The following is a 17,698-nucleotide window of genomic DNA, read 5'->3' on the forward strand; positions in this document are numbered from 1 at the left end:
CTTGACAAAAACGATCTCCGAAACATACCTCTAAAAACAATCAAACGTACACGGTGTAAATTAAAGAAATGTAACACAGGAGGACCAGCTAAAACAGGGGTGGGCCGCATTGACTTTTAAAATTTGACAGAAGGGCCAGGTCAGCACGAGCTATGGTACATTAAAAAAAAAAACTGCATTTGTTGGCAGTCCATATCAAACATCAACAGAACAAAAGCATGAAAGTACGGTATTAATATACTTTTTTTAAATGACAAAAGTGTTGTTGATGACCTATTTTAGCCTGTGCATCACTGCAGATGGGTTGTGATCAGACCAGTAGAAGTAGAGCGATACAGAGGTACTAGGTGGTCGAAAAGATTTCCCCGCCGCCCCATGTTCTGCAACTTCAAGTCAATGCGCCACCTGGCGGTGAAATGCCTGTCATTACAAGTCCAATTGAAATGAATGCAATCATTCACATCGAACCTTAATTGTGGACCAACCTTTGGCGGGCCGGATTAAAAAGACCAACGGGCCGGTTTCGGCCCGCGGGCCGTAGTTTGCCCACCAATGAGCTAAAATGACCACAGTCAGGCTTTCTGCAGCGACTCGTCTGACGAATCACGACGTCTGCTACCCACAATGCATTGCGACAACTAGATGGAGATTCTTTCAAACACAATTACCTTTAAGAAAGGCTCCCGAAACTTTTACTGTGGGCAGAACAATGTGAATATGCAGAATATGTTTGAGATGTATTATACTGTATATTCCTTTTTAAATTGATGATATGGTTGCAGTTGTGATTTGGGGACTCTTGCAGTTATGGATTATTATTTTCACCACCACGTTTTTGTTTTTGTTTTTTTTAATCACAGCACCCCTTGTCATGTAGCATGCTAAGAACAGTTGGAGGTAGTTCTCAAACAGTCTTTTACAAACAGTAAAATTACTCTGACTGGTTATTTACTTCTGTGCGCTCTAGAAAATGGGCATGACGGAAGATGACAAGAGGAACTGCTGCTTAGTCGAGATCCAGGAGACTGAGGCCAAGTATTATAAGACTCTCGAAGACATTGAGAAGGTGAGTGAGGACATGTTGTGTGCCGGATGCATGCCCACATTTGTTCAGATTATTATTATTTTTTGCGATCCTGGGCCTGCTCACGGCCCATGGAAGTATCAGCTCGTGTCAATAAAATACAATACATCCCGATTTATATAGCAACAGCTGCAGCTGTAACAAAGTGCTTCACAAAACAGTTAACATACAATAAAATAATAAACACAACACATAACATAAAAACACGGATGGTTGTGCAATCTTAACCACTTTTCCCTCATACACGTTGTTGTTTGAAGCAGTTCTACATGAAAGAGGATCTGTGCTCTTTCATCTAGAAGTGTCCTTTCACCAGTGGATCAGAGACGTCATGTTCAAAGTGTGCACACGTCTGCTACAAGCTAATTTTGAAAGTAAACAAGAAGCTGTCCATTGACGGAAAAAGAGATTGGTTCACTTGTCCTGTCCCATGTAAATCCACTTCAATTCCAAGCAGCGATTCTCAGTTCCAAATACGCATCCGCGTTCCACGTTGACGCTCCTCTTTCCTCATCCTCGGCTCGACAAGCCATCCATGGGGTGCCCCGGGGCGCTTGCTTTTTTTTTTTGCGCCCCGGGGCACCCCATGGATGACCAGCACCGACAGTCAAATAGCGCCAACATTACCGTATTGGCCCTGATATAAGACAGTGTTTTTTGCATTGAAATAAGACTGAAAAAGTGGGGGTCGTCTTATATTCGGGGTCAAGACATTATACCCATTCACGACGCGAGATGGCACCAGATATCATTGAAGCGAATGCTGAACTTGACTCCCCAGGCCAAAGTGCACCCCTATCACGAAGAATAAAAATAAAAATAACGATGGCATGAAGAAGAAAAATAAAAAATAGCGGTAAGAAAGAAAAGAGAAGAAAATAATAGAAGAGATAACAGAAAATGGAGAAACGTAGCTACAATCTGGAGAAAAGTGGGTCGAAGATCGGCCAGGTTAACCGGCAGCTGAGGAGAAGTTATGACGTCATTTACATTTCAAAAACCAGAAGCCATTCATTGACGAATGTGATTGCACTTTAGTTGACATATTTAGAGGTTCAGATATTAAGATTTGAATAAGGCAAAATAACATGCTTTTTCTCTCAAATATATTGTTATAATCATTTGTTTCAGATGTACTGTAATTATTTTCTGTATAAAAATTAATTTGGTGTTCAAAAAGTCTTTTTTCAAACTTCAGTTTTGAAAAAGAGGGGGTCGTCTTATAATCAGGGCCGTCTTATATCCGGGCCAAAACGGTACTCCCAATCAAAATCGTTCACGGTTCATGCGTGCTGCCAAGAAGGTGCAACCACCAAGCGCAGATTTTTCTTCTTTGACGAATGTCGTGGCCAAAAAACACTGAAAACAATCCACATCGGGTCCACACGATGTAACAACAAACACCATGTGACAATACAAAAGACAAAAACAACAAAAGAAAGCAAGGCTCTTGAAGAACACACGGCGACGGCTGCCAACTATGGCGCCATCTTGAAAAAACAAAAACAAAATGAATGCGCCGCCATGTGGGAAACGGAAACTCTCTAGCTTACTGTGGGTTACCTGCGCCGCCCCACCCTCTCTAGTAAACACGCCCATTTGAAGTCCCTTCCCTCGCTTTAATAAGTGGAAATCAGCATTGCTAAGACATCACTTTTCATGTGGACAGGTTTCATTTGCGAGGTGCGGGTAAGAAACAAATCATGAGCCCCGACTAATTTCATTAAACAAAATGTGTATCCTGAGTTTCCTGCATCGCACCAGCACAAGACGAAATGAGATTAAACAGTCTCCTTATGATCATAGGACTCGTTAAGCTTAATTGAGTTGGGCTTAATAAAGCCTTCAGCACTTGGTTGTTGATCAAGTTGTTCGTATGATGATGATGAAATGTGACAGCCTTAAAAGTGTAGAACGAGCAGGTTCCCTTTTGGATGAAATAGTCTTTGTTTATGAATATACAGTGCACCAGTATGGCTTTCACGACTTGTTCCCCCCCCCCCCCCCCCCCCACTAAAGAACTACATGATCCCACTGAGGCAAATTGTGAGTCAGCAGGACATGGAGGCCATCTTCGTCAACTTTGAGGTCAGTGTCTGGAGCTACACTTTCTTCCTGTGTTGTGCGCCTGGTGAATAATGTGCAAAATGTTTGGGTATGTGTTCATGTATGAAATGATGATTTGTACATTCAAAGTTAAGCCTCCACAATTCGACATTCTGCCTTGTTTTCAAGAAATGTTAGCTATAATCCAGTCAGTGTCGGGTTTCACCAACATACTCAGAGCTATTTCTTTGGTAGCGATTAACACGGGGGGTGGGGGGGAGCGCTTCTAGTTTGATACACGCTTCTGAAACAACAAATTTGCTCCAATGACTTTTTATTGTTATATTTGTCATCGCATCATGTTCATCATTTCTCACAATGAGTATCGGCAATGATTTCACAACGTAAGAAACAGATAAATATCAATACAGTATACTACATATGATTGTTTTAAATCTCTCTTCAAATGATCACTTAGATGACATCACTCGAGCATCGCAATGCCCATTCACGAATGGGCTGTTTTTTAAAAACAGACCCGCGGGCAACTCACGTGGCGTTGGCGGCCAAAAACTGATTGTTGTTGTTGTTTCCCAAGTGGCATGCAACTTTGAAAACAGGCCTCTTATTTTTTCCTCAGGATGTGATCAAAGTACATTTTGCTCTCCTTCGAGCCATTGACCTCAACATGGTCACCGGAGGAAACGGTTTGGGAAAGATCTTCCTTGACTTCAAGGAACGGTATGTCAATGTTTGATTTCTCCCTGTGCTGATGTTGTGCTTCTGAAATAATTCAGATTCAAATTACATTAAAAAAATACACAATTTGGTTTATGCCTGTTAGATGCATTTGATTTGGACACCTCAACACGGGATCTTCAGCCAATTACCGGCAGACAGTTCGGTTCAGCGAATATAGCATGCTTTTGGACTGAGCGAGGACACTGGATAATACAGGAAGTGCATTTTTGCGCAATAACATCCCTTTCACCCCAGTCGTCACTCTCTGGCTCACTGCCCTCATTTGATTTGATTTCTCTTTGGCAAATAGTACTGAGGATTCAGTTAGACACGATCATTTACTGCTGACGAATGGACTGTAAGTTAACAGGGATAGTTGCGGTCGGAGTCTGTGAGCAGCATTTTCTTTCCCTTGAATCTGGCCCTTGCACATTTTCCCGAGATACAGTCTGAGTGGATAATTTGCAGTCGTGAGTGGGGTGGCGGTGGTTTTCCTTTCTGCCGTGCTGTGTGTAGCCGCTTCCAAGGTAATGGTGATGGAGGTGGTGATCGGTTCTACCCCCGGTCGTGATTCCACAGTGGGAGTGGATATGCCATTTCCCTTCAATGATACGGTCATTACTGTAAGAGTTGTAAGCTCCATGTCTTTTTTTTTTTTTTTGCCCGTGAATGTTCTGTCCAGGTGTGTGTACTTTTCATGCTTTTACACATTGCATACCACATTTCTTTGCAGGGTGGCAAATGCAAACCTATGGGTAATCAGACATGGCTTTGCAAAGGCAGGGCAATGCTGCACTCTACTTTTTAACAGGAGATGCATCAACCGTGTCTCACATTTATCTTGCCAACAAAGTCACCCATTACTCTGCTGTCTGTCCTCTATGATCTAGTGTGGCAGCCGCTGGAACAGCCATACGATAACAAACTTTAGTTTATGAAGTGTCAAAGGTGTTACGACATGCTATTACAAGCTGGCTGCTGTGTTGAGTAACCATGAATGGAGGCATGTTACATTTGGTTTCCAGGGAATGGGGGCATGGTGCGGGAGGAAATGGGCGGGGCGACAGTACAATTAGTTGCTGTTCCATCTAAAATGGGTGCCTTGGCTCAAGAAAGGTTGGGAATCATGTCGAATTGATGGTGAAACTCTAATTATTGAATACATACTTGAAGTGCCCGCTTCGCAGATCTTTGAGCTCTTTAGCCAACTTCATATTATCCGCCTGCGGAGGTCTGCTTGCAGTTCCTTATATAGTACTTTGCGCTCCTCAACCTGCCATTGGATTCAATGTCTTCTTCTGCCATGTCAAGGACTGTCAGTGCCGTTCGTGCATGGCATTTAAAGGGCATGAGAAAAGCCACTTCGATTGGTAGCGAAACAAATTGACTGGTCCAGCCCACAATGGCGCAAAACACTTTTTTAAACATTTGTATTACTGTATTATTTTATTTATTTCTTTTTAATGCTTATACAAATCTGCGAAAATACCAAAACTTAGTCCAGCCCGTTCCTGCGCAGATTTACAGGGTGTCTCACACCACACCTTACTCCTCCTCTCCCCCTGATGCTGAGCAAAATGCTTCCGAAATCTTAAGTCAGTGGTCCTCAACTAGAAATGCCGTCGGTCCACTTTTTTCTTTTTTTTTAATAAGACCAAGGTCCGGTCTCATGCACGGCGGTCATGGGGAGCAGGGCTATATGCCCATTTAGTATGGTCAAGCCAAGCTTATACAAATCAACACTCCTCACAACCAACCAATAATTGGGTGCATGAAAATAACAATTATTCACTTTGCCAGTACACAGCAAATAATGAGAGGTATTGTGTTGAGGCACAGGAACTCTTTTATTTTGTTAAGTTGTGCCTGCTTAATAATAGAAATACCCCTTTTAGGGAAATAAGTCATTTTTACTTTAACTTTGTTAAACAGTAGTTGTCTTTTCTTCCCTTAATTTAACAAAAACAAAACAAAATACTCATTTTACCTAAATAAATACGAAACATGAAAACAAAAATATCCTTTTCATTCGTACAATTCCCCTTTTCACATCCCCTCTGAAATCACTGAAAAATATATCAGAAGAGGAGTTCAGAACCATTTTAAATACTGACACAAGGGAGCACAGGAATGTGCAGTGCTGTTCTTCCACTGAAGGTGAATGCAATGTCTGAGGCATGCAAATATTATTTGAGGACACCACTGTGATGTTCATTTACCATGTTGCGGTGTTCTGCTGTTAAACAGCTGCAAAGATCCCCGGGTAGACGGGAGCAAAACTGCACACAATCGAAACCTCCCGCGATTCGTCTTGTCTAATTGTCTGTGTGCGGCTCTCCTGGGCTGAAGCTGTGAGCACACTGTGGCGTCGCGCATGCGTCTGTTTCCTGACACAATCATCCATTTTGAATGCGTGTGTATTGGGATAGACGCGTGCTGACGCTTATGTATGGGCACACCTTAAGTTCAGAGGAGCCAATCAGCGCATCGTTATCGCCGACATGCCCTGCTCAGCCAGGGTCTCCAGTTCGTCAAACATTATACACATACAGTCACGCTGCTGCGGTCCTCTGCAATACATCTGTTCGTGCACGCAAAGAATACAACGGATAATTTTAACAAGCGATCACGGATTTATTATTTTATACAATTTGCCGAGGGTCCGGACAGAGGAGGTCGGCGGTCCGGTCGTGGATCGCGGTCCGCCAGTTGAGGAAGACTGTCTTAAGTCATACAGATCCATCATTTTGCATGCCTAAACAACCCAACAGGATAGTTTAAAAAATATACAAATATATCTGTAAGTTTGAGGTCAGGCCAGACACGTTTCATGCTTTCTCAAACCAAACATGTTTTTCTATGCCTGCCTTGTGCATTTTGGTATTTCTGTGAAGAATTTCCTCATCCCACATTGCCACTAAATTATTCATGCAGGCGTTTGTTGCATTCTTCAATATCCTGCTTTTAAACAGAACTTTACCCATTTCTTGGACACAAATATTTTATATTCAGCTTCTATTCAAACACAAATTGGCTGATGACATTGTTCATATTTACATTTAGTGACATTCTCCAAAATGTGACGGAGGGTTATTTTGAGAAAGGAGTTCATTAGATTTGCAGATTTTCTGCGTCACAAGCTTTGGCTCGATGCATGTGATTGACACGTGAACGGGCCTCATTATGGCGCCGCCACTGTCTTGTCTCTCCGAGGCCACACACAACAGTGACCGGGGGATTTGAACTCCCTCATCAGACATCCTGGTGATGTTCCTGAGGACCTAGCTGGCTAATTAATTTGGTTATCTATGCTTGTAAGTCCCGGTGACCTTTATAACAATGTGCTTGAATCATTTTTCTCTCATGTTGGCACGAAAGATGAAAAGCCCCTTTTTCTTATTTGTCATTGAGCTGAATGCCATGCTGAAAATGTCACCGGTTTATCACGACTGCAGCTCGATTCTTAAAAAGCATGAGCGCAAGTGAATGGAAACGTGGGCAAAGAGGCACCCCCCGAAAGTCAATGGCCATCTTAGCACCCTCTCATCTTGACATCCTCATCTGCGACATTCCCTGAGTCTTTTCCAAAGTCATCCGGCTCCCTGATTTCTTTGCAGTGCTTCATCATGACCACGCAATGAGGCTCCTCATACGAGCATTTCAGCACCACTTACTCCATTTCCTGTGTGTCGCATGAGTTGAATGGAGGTGAGAGCGCCCCAATGCCATGTGTCAGAGGGTATTAGCTGTCACGACAGCTTGTCGCTTCTGGTTTGCTACGAGATTTCCTCAGTGGAGCGCCTCGACTTTGAGTCAGCCTGCAGTTGTGAAGGATTGTACTACCTTGTGCTACACTATACTACAGTGGACCCCACCATTATCGGAAGATAGGGACCGGTTTGGCCCACAAATACCAAAACACAATAAATTTGTATATAATTGACACCCATTAGAGATGCAATGAGGGGGGAAAAAACAACTCAAACTCATGACATAAAAGGATGGATTTATGGTTTTATGAACCGATATCAGAATTTCCATCCATTCATCCATTTTCTGATCCGCTTATCCTTACAAGGGTTGCGGGGCGTGCTAGAGCCTATCCCAGCTGTCTTCGGGCAGTAGGCAGGGTACACCCTGAACTGGTTGCCAGCCAATTGCAAGGGACACATAGACAAACAACCATCCGCGTTCACAATCACACTTCGGGACAATTGAGAGTGTTCCATGAGCTTGCCATGCATGTTTTTGGAATGTGGGAGGAAACCGGAGTACCTGGATAAAACCCACACAGGCACAGGGAAAACATGTAAACTCCACACAGGAAGGCTGGAGCTGGAATCAAACCCTCCACCTCTGTACTGTGAGGCCAGTGTGCTAACAGCCGTCTCCCATGCCACCCGATATCCGAATTTGTAAAGGAAAATTGATTCAAATTGTTTCATCACTTTTTAAAATCCAGCCCAAACTCGAGTTATACTTACATGTGAATGTTTCTCACTTTTAGAGAGTGTGAAAACATAGAAAAGGAATTGATGAGTGGTTACCTCCTACTGTGTGTGCTGTGCCCAGACTTGGTGTCAAGTGGAGCGTATGTGATGGACTAATTATGGATGCCTGGGCCAAGAAGTGGCTGCATGCTGCAATGTGCTCATTAGCCCTCTGGCACACATGGGTGGAAGTAGCAAGCTTCTGACACCAATGAAACACTGTCATTACATCGTAAATATAGTTGTTGTTTCCCCCCCCCCCCCCCCCCCCCCTCACACTGCATGAAGCTTTAATGGTTTTATTTTGTTGGAATATTCATTTGTTTCCAGCAGACTTGACTTTCACCATTCCTTTTTTGAATTAGTACAATATGATTTTGATCCATAATGTACATTATGAAGTTACCTATGCTACATCTAAGGTACATGGCCGGCAAAGCAATAGCCACTACATGTATTATTTATTTATTTGTTTGTTTGTTTTTGTTTTACATTGGTCAAACAAGGCACAACAAGGTACTATTTTCAGCTTACAAGTGGATTGAGGTTACATTGTTGAACAGTTGGTATCCATTCTTTGGTAGAACACACAGATCCAAAAGATGAAAATAAACACGCTTACCCCATTGTTTTGTTGTAGCTCTGGATACGACAGAGTATGAGCCATACAATCTCCACTCTCATATGTAAATTGTTTCTCAAATAAAAATTGACATCTTTACTGTTGTCAACTTGGACAGTTCATGCCAAGAAGGAAAGGAGATTTCAGTTCAAGTGTTGTTCGTTAGTGGTCATTATTTTGCTGATGAGACAGTAACAATTTTCTGCATTACCCAATGCCATTGTGTTTCCAGCCTTCGAATGATTTGAATTTTCAGACTTGATTTAATCCACAATTGGCAGTCACAAACAAAATGAGCAGATAAACACAAATTCTGATCCAGCGTCGGTTGCTAGTGGCCAATTCGCAGCTCTGAAATCGAACTTGACCCCCCACATCCTGCCCACCACCTTTTCCGGCTACTCCCCTCAGGCAAGCGCAACCGTTCCATGCGCCCCAAATCCAGCAGACACTCAAATAGCTTCTTCCCTCTCGCCATTAACTCCCTAAACAGTAACCCAAATCTATATAGGCTCTGTACATATTTCAAGAATTGTCATGGATCTATATTCCACAGCACCAGAGACTTTAAAGCACTCAAGGACTTTCTGTACAATTGCACACTTGAAACAATTTTCTGCATTACCCAATGCCATTGTGTTTCCAGCCTTCGAATGATTTGAATTTTCAGACTTGATTTAATCCACAATTGGCAGTCACAAACAAAATGAGCAGATAAACACAAATTCTGATCCAGCGTCGGTTGCTAGTGGCCAATTCGCAGCTCTGAAATCGAACTTGACCCCCCACATCCTGCCCACCACCTTTTCCAGCTACTCCCCTCAGGCAAGCGCAACCGTTCCATGCGCCCCAAATCCAGCAGACACTCAAATAGCTTCTTCCCTCTCGCCATTAACTCCCTAAACAGTAACCCAAATCTATATAGGCTCTGTACATATTTCAAGAATTGTCATGGATCTATATTCCACAGCACCAGAGACTTTAAAGCACTCAAGGACTTTCTGTACAATTGCACACTTGAAACAATTTTCTGCATTACCCAATGCCATTGTGTTTCCAGCCTTCGAATGATTTGAATTTTCAGACTTGATTTAATCCACAATTGGCAGTCACAAACAAAATGAGCAGATAAACACAAATTCTGATCCAGCGTCGGTTGCTAGTGGCCAATTCGCAGCTCTAAAATCGAACTGGACCCCCCACATCCTGCCCACCACCTTTTCCGGCTACTCCCCTCAGGCAAGCGCAACCGATCCATGCGCCCCAAAACCAGCAGACACTCAAATAGCTTCTTCCCTCTCGCCATTAACACCCTAAACAGTAACCCAAATCTATAAAGGCTCTGTACATATTTCAAGAATTGTCATGGATCTATATTCCACAGCACCAGAGACTTTAAAGCACTCAAGGACTTTCTGTACAATTGCACACTTGAAGTTATTCTACAGATACTGCTACTGGTCACTTTAAAAATGGTGCAGCGATTACCTGCACTAACTGCACAACCACCAATGATCACTTTACCTCTGGTCTGTAATTTGCACATTGTCTTTCGATACTTATTTGTCATGTCCTTGTTTATCGTAGTTGCTTGTTATTGATAATACTAGTGGAGACTGTACTACCGGACACAAATTCCTTGTGTGGACTACATACTTGGCCAATAAATGATTCTGATTCTGATTCTCTATTAAGGTCACCGCTGATTTGTGCTCTGCTCTAGTTTTTATTGATTGTTGCTTTCAATGAACACATTTACTTTGTACAAGGAATGTAGCACTCCCCAAAAACAATTTGGTAAATTTTCCATCATTACAATCTCTCAAGTTATTTTTGAATTCCCCACCACTTTAGAATACTTCTCAACAAAGTTGCCATGGAGGAGTAGTTGAGGGGAGCCGTCTCCTCCACTGCAGAGCAAGGCTTAATCAAACGCTTGATGGAGACTCACCGCAGGGGGGAGTCAAGCTGCAGAGATACGCCATTGATCATGACTGTGCAGTCAAAGATGATCAACTAATAAAATGAGGTGACAGCAGTGTTACGTGTCACCTTCAGTCTCCCAATTTGCCGGTAGCTGTGAGTGTATTATTGGCATCATAATTTGTGAGTGTGTGAGAGTGGGATTTCTTGTTTTCGGATTTACTTTTTGGGGTGGAAAGAAAAGTTCTCTTAACGAGCGAAGAGTTTAAACTATCATCACTCAAGCCCTACCTTGGAGCAAGTTGTGGAAAGTGTGCAGTCACCTCCACACATCGTGGCTCACATCTCAACGCTAATGCCGCACTTCGCTAGCTTGCAGGCTAAAGTGCAGAACTTTCTTATATGAGACCAAAAACTACGAAATAATAATAATAATAATAAAACTATTACTCAAGCTATTACAACTGAAATAAAAGGAAGCATTTAAAAAAGAAAAATAATAAAATCTAACAAACCCGTTTCAAGTACAGCGTTTGTTTCCATGACGACAAGGAGTGGCTCTCACGGCTGGCAACTTATTTTGTGCATCGATTGTATTTTCAATCATGGAGTCAGCACTTAATTACCGAAGCGCCACATTACAATGAGAGTGCTCACCCATGCAGTGGTAAAAAGCTTTGATGATGGTTCGGATTGGAATGCTGCCATTTCAACGTAGCTTGAGATTGTAGATTCCCAACCTGCGGTGCCATCCACGCAAGTGTCACGCTTCTGTCGTCTCCCCCGCAGATCTTTGAGGAGCTTGATTCGACTTCAAGGTTCCCCATGTTAGATTACCATGCCGGGATGCCAACTCTCTTAGGCACACTGTGATCATTGCTAGCGGCCTATTCTGTACTCAGTGGGCGAGAAGAATATATGTCACATGCTGTGGGAAACGCCCAAGTTAGGCTGCCATTTGTGCTCCCCCCGTGGTTGAACCTCTTCATCTATGTCAGGTTTACATTATGATATCTAATGAACATGGCCTTCATATCCTCACTGCACAAAATGAACAGATTTTTCTCCCTTCGCATCCTGATAAGAGCAACTCGGCACAGCAACAGAATCAAGCACCATCTTTTTTCTTGGCCCTCAGTCATTACATTTTATTGGCGAGACCCCTTCAAATATTGCCCTGGGATTCAAATGTAGTCATTACTTATTCATGGTATTCACAATTCAATCCAAATGATAATACATTTATTCACATATTCCCCCGTTGTGGGAAATTGCTCCACGGCTCACCTCTCACATTTTGTTATAAATCTTAAAATTAATGTGGAGCACATTGTCCTAATTGGTTTAGACTCTATTCCGGGCTGTCTGTTTTGTCTGAGCGGTTCCACAAAGACATATTTATTCCTCCCTGTGATTTGAAAACTAAGGATGGGCTTTTTGGGGTTTGATAGATTGCTAATTATTCATCAGGTCTTAACCAGATTTCACGACTTTATTTTTCAAACTACTCACACGTTTGATTTAAAATCTGTAAAGCAGCATTATATTTTTGGGGTGATTTAGCATTTTGTGTTTTGCCACAAAAATAAAGGTGTGCTCGGCCACAGTAATACTAATTGGAGATTAGTTAAATTGACGTAGTGGAAGAACCATTGATTTATCTTTTCAATATGTTAATGTGTCAGATTGCATTCACATTCCATTCAGACATATTAACTGCTTGTCACCCATTGGAATCAAATAATACCTGTCAGGTACAATATACAATAAGGACTGTAGCTGCATTGCTGTTCAGTTTATTTGTCTGAAGACTGTGAGTACTTAGAACCTTTTTTTTTTGTGTATGTACAAAAACATACACACATCTTTGAAGAAAAACACACATAAAGACAGCACATTTGGTGATCAATTAGATGAAAAAAATGAACACTGATAAGACTCGGCTCCAAATGTCCTTTTTAAAATCCACCAGCCAAAATGAACATACTTGTTGATGAATACGGCAATGATCATGTCAGCGTGCTCAAGAGGAAGACGCAAAAGCAGCCTTGATCAGTCCAGTGGCTAAAAAGTACCTGATATCAAAGGTTGCAGCGGTATCGATTTGCTGACGTGAGTTGACTTTAGATTCAGCCGTAGCTGGCCTTCTAGGCAACAAACGGCTTGAGCCAAAATTACACTCAGAGAAATCGATCGAGATTGCAGATGATGATGAAGTGCATTTGATAACATAAACTCGTGGATAAAAATATGTCCGTTTTTTAGAGTTGTCAGGATAGGCCTACACATTATTACAGTTTGGGGAATAAGATGGTCTTAAGAAGAGAACATTTATCCTACAATCCATTTTACGACACTGCCTGAATTATGAATTTGAATTGTGTCTGGATTTTGATTTTCTGTGCTCAGGTTATTAATTTATGGCCAGTACTGCAGCCACATGGAGAACGCTCAGAAGACACTGGATGAACTAATAGCAACACGGGAGGATGTGAAGATCAAAGTAGAGGTAATCACCTGCACCCACACTCGTCAAGTGTTTTTATTCATTTGTTTTCATTTGATTCTTTTCAAATACATTTCTCAAGCAGGTGATTCGGATTAAACTTTTAAGCTGTGCTCTTGAGCACAGCTGTTTTTTTTTTTGACAACAAACAAAATAAAAGTGTAGGTATTTGCAATATTTTTTTACTTTCAAAGCGATTCAGAGACATTTTGTTATATGCCGTCCATCCATTCCGCCTATCCTCACAAGGGTCGCGGGACGTGCTGGAGCCTATCCCAGCCGTCTTCAGGCAGCAGGCGGGGGACACCCTGAACTGGTTGCCAGCCAATGGCAGGGCACAAAGAGACAAACAACCATCCTTGCTCACGCGCACACCTAGGGACAATTTTGCGTGTTTAATCAGCCTGCCGTGCATGTTTGTGGAATGTGGGAGGAAACCGGAGCACCCAGAGAAAACCCACGCAGGCACGGGGAAAGCATGCAAATTCCACACGGGAAGGCAATCACTGGAATCAAACCCTGCACCTCTGCACTTTGAGGCCGACATGCTAACCAGTCGACCAACAGGCCGCCCATGCCTAATATCAACATTTTCAAATGATGATATTCTTACGTGCTCCTCCAATGCTGGCATAAGTCCAGATCAGGACCAGTGATGGCCAAAAAATGACGCTTATACAATTTCACCATTAAAAAGCTTGGTCAGACCTAAATAGTTCAAACAGGGATACAGTAACCGAATGAACAGGAAAAATTAAATAAAATCTGAGTAATTGATGCACACCTTAAAAAGGTGTTAAATTACTATACATACATTAATCGTCTGAACCACAAATGTTGTGCAAGCCCAATTTTGTTGCCATCTTCTTGCAATGTAGAGCATTGCAGAAACAGTAAATAAAGCGTTGAGGTGAACTTTTCACCAAATGTTGGTTTTAACCCTTTCAGGGACAGCGGTTACCACAGTAGACAGGTTATCATGTTATCAGGTTAACTGGTGCATGAAAGGGTTAAATTAAGAAAAAAAAATCAGCAAATAGGTGAATTCACAAAGAGACGGGGGGGAAAATTGTAATCTCTCTCAAAAGCTTTTGTACGGTGATACAACTGCTTCCCACACAGTCTTTTTGCACAATGACGTCGTTGAAAGAGGAATAAACCTCCCGCGTTGCCGCACAGTTACGGAAACTTGAACACACGCCGAGACGTAAAAACCGCTTTGGGGGAGCCAATATAGGCGGACAGGTGCTCGTGGAAGCATGCCATTTGGTCTGGTCAAAGGAACCTCCAAGTCAGCATGCACAGCATTCGTGTCAGAAAGAGCTGGCACGGCAAGTCCGTTCGTGTGCTCAAAGAATAAACTGACCTCATTTGTGGCTCATGTAATGCCACGCAAAATATGCAACACATCACTGCTATAGTAACGGAGTGCCATGAATTGTTAACCAAGAATGCATGTCCCTGAATTGGGTAGGAAATACAACATGCTGCGCGACGCAATGTGAAATAAAAAGCCCGACTGTGTGTGTTGTTGCTTGCGGCAGGAATGTACGATGAAAGTGCAGGAAGGCAAGTTCAAGCTGCAGGATCTTCTGGTGGTTCCCATGCAGAGGGTGCTCAAGTATCACTTACTGCTAAAGGTAGGTCCATTTTTGCTGGACCATTCTGCAAAAAAATAATCATCACCATCATTCGGATTGAGATTGAAATCACGATCAATAAAACAATTATTCAGTGACTTCAGAACTATTTGTTCAACGACTCAAAACTACCATCATAGCCTCATGCTCATTCATCCCTGCACGTTGAACAATTCATTTTTGAAAACTTTCTTTTGTTAACAAAATGACCTTGTAAGTATTCCGTGAAATTCAAGCCTTGCATTTCCACTCTGCTACATCCGCACCTTTGCATCTCCCTGATCTCTTTATCATCCTCATTTGTATCTTATGTTGTTGTTCTATTTTTATTTCTTTTTTAATGTTCATAAGTCTTTGGACTTAGTGGGCTAACCTGTACCCCCAGAGATTGTACATATTATTTTGGAGTGTATTTTGGTATATCAAAACAACTCAGTCCATTTTTGAGCATATGTTTGAAATGTTGTAGGATCATAGTTTATGGTTTATTTCTGGTTGCAACGATTAATTTTATGTATTATTTCATGTGAGTGTTTGTTTCTTAATGTTCACACACTTGTTCTGTAGACACTCTGAACTGGATTTCGTGTTTTGTGGGCTTTGAGCAGTTTTTTCAGCCTTGGGAAGATTGGCCGATCTTGTTCATTGAATGATTCATGGTTTTAGTTAGTTATTCATACAAATAGCAAACATTTGTATGACCATCAGGTGTGACGCTCACCTTGAGGTCCACCAGCTTGGAATTTCATCCATGCATCCATTTTCTAATCCACTTATTGCGACAAGTGTCGCGTGACGTGCTGGAGCCTATCGCAGCCGTCTTCGGACAGTAAGCGGACGACACCCTGAACCGGTTGCCAGCCAATCGCAGGGCACACACAGATGAACAATAACGAACAATTGCGCTCACAATCACACCTCAGGACAATCTAGGGTGTTCAATTAATCTACCATGCATGTTTTTGGAATGTGGGAGGAAACCGGAGTACCTGGAGAAAACCCACGCAGGCATGAGGAGAACATGCAAATTCCACACAGGAAGGCCGGAGCCGGAATCGAACTCATTGGAGTTCATGATGCGTTGCAGAACGGCAAGTGCTCTATGTTAGGTGAGAGACGGTCCGGGCAGTACTGCGACTTCTCTATTGCTGTGAATCGAACCCCTGCAGCCCTGAGTTGCAGCAAGGCTCTCGGGTCAAATCAACCGTGAATTGACGAGATTAAGCTCAGCCCATTTCGCTCTTCAGGAAGGCGCCGCTGAACACTGTGGCCATGGGACGTGGCGGACGTGTACGTTTATTGCACATGACAGAGTGTGACTGGCCGCAGGACACGTGTTCAGTTGATGTCAAGACATCATCTGAGTAACGTTTTTATCTTCATCCATGAAATGAACACGCAAAAAAAAAAAAAAAAAGCAAGAAACTCTCCTCAAGCGGTGTTTCACCAAGTCCAAGTCATGTCAAGTCAGTCTATTTCTACTTTGAGTTCCATTTTTAACATGCACATCATGATTGAAAATGTGGCCCAAAACAGCCCTGTATTTTGATTTTGTAGATTCTCTAATTTGAAACCCTTGTCTTTACTTTTTTAACCCTTCAGGGACAGCGGTTACTCCAGTGGCCAGCTGATCATGTTCTTCACTTATCATTATTGGTGCATGAAAGAGTTAATCACTTAGTGAGAGTGCGACCTAGGGAAATCAGAGGCCATGTTTGTTGTCATGTTCCTTGTCTCAATTTAAAGCAAACAGACTCAAATACAAGACTCAACGGTACCAAAATTAAACAACTAAAGCAAATTCATGTTTCACAATGTACATCAGCTCCTGAGTTGTACAATGACGTGCATTTTTCAAAGTACCCCACGGACCAAGAAGTACGGCACACGTATGCGTTGCTATGCTACGCAAGGGGGAAATACTACAAAGGAATTTTGTAGGTGTACCCAATGAAGCGTAGAGTGTGTGAAGATTTCTGCATTTTCATAAGATACAAGGGTCATTAAATAAACAAGGTAATTTAAAAAAAGAACATTTTTATAAGGACTTCTAAGACAGTTTTTTTTTTTTAATTTGAATATACCTGTAGTCTCCTAGCACTGTCACAGACTTTTCCCATCTGTGCACAAGCTTCCATATTCCCTCAGCATCAAAGTCTTTGGACTGTGTCTCAACGAGTCGCTCACAGCACTTTTCACTTCATCGTCACTTTCAAACTTCGTGCCAACTATTGCGAACTGCTGAGCCAGGTCAAGAAAGACAGAAAGAACAAACCCAGCCGTCATCAGTCAGAGGGAGTCATCTTGCAAGGCCTCACACAGCAGCCCAAACGGTGCAGACCATCAACAAGCTAGGCTGGGAACTCATCCCCCTTACAGCCTCGATCTTGCCCCTTCAGACTTCACTCGTTTCGTCCCTCAAAAGCATTCACGAGAGGTGCCAAGTTTGAAAGTGACGCTGAAGTCACGAGTGTTGTGAGCGAATGGCTAAGAGATCACTCCAAATATTTTTACGCTTTAATATGGAAGCTTGTGCACAGATGGGAAAAGTGTGTGACAGTGCTGGAGACTATGTTCATTCATTCCTTCATTCATCTTCCGAACCGCTCGATCCTCACAAGGGTCGCAGGGGGTGCTGGAGCCTAT

General features: G+C 42.5%; 1 protein-coding gene across 9 annotated transcripts in view; it reads left to right on the plus strand.

Annotated features, from left to right (window-relative positions):
- Positions 1-17,698, plus strand: part of vav2 (vav guanine nucleotide exchange factor 2) — a 151,640-nt gene that overhangs the window by 118,848 nt on the left and 15,094 nt on the right. For all 9 annotated transcript variants that reach the window (XR_015103491.1, XM_086134875.1, XM_086134881.1 and 6 more), the window contains 5 exons: positions 968-1,066; positions 3,104-3,172; positions 3,771-3,871; positions 13,316-13,415; positions 14,957-15,052. Coding sequence is in view for 8 of the 9 variants with exons in the window: in XM_086134875.1 (XP_085991001.1) it covers positions 968-1,066; positions 3,104-3,172; positions 3,771-3,871; positions 13,316-13,415; positions 14,957-15,052 (465 nt within the window). In the remaining variant the exon portion in view is untranslated. The remainder of the gene's footprint in view (positions 1-967; positions 1,067-3,103; positions 3,173-3,770; positions 3,872-13,315; positions 13,416-14,956; positions 15,053-17,698) is intronic.

This window comes from Hippocampus guttulatus, chromosome 17, assembly GCF_054856545.1.
Source record: "Hippocampus guttulatus isolate MCC_2025c chromosome 17, RoL_Hgut_1.0, whole genome shotgun sequence".
Lineage (NCBI taxonomy): Eukaryota > Metazoa > Chordata > Actinopteri > Syngnathiformes > Syngnathidae > Hippocampus > Hippocampus guttulatus.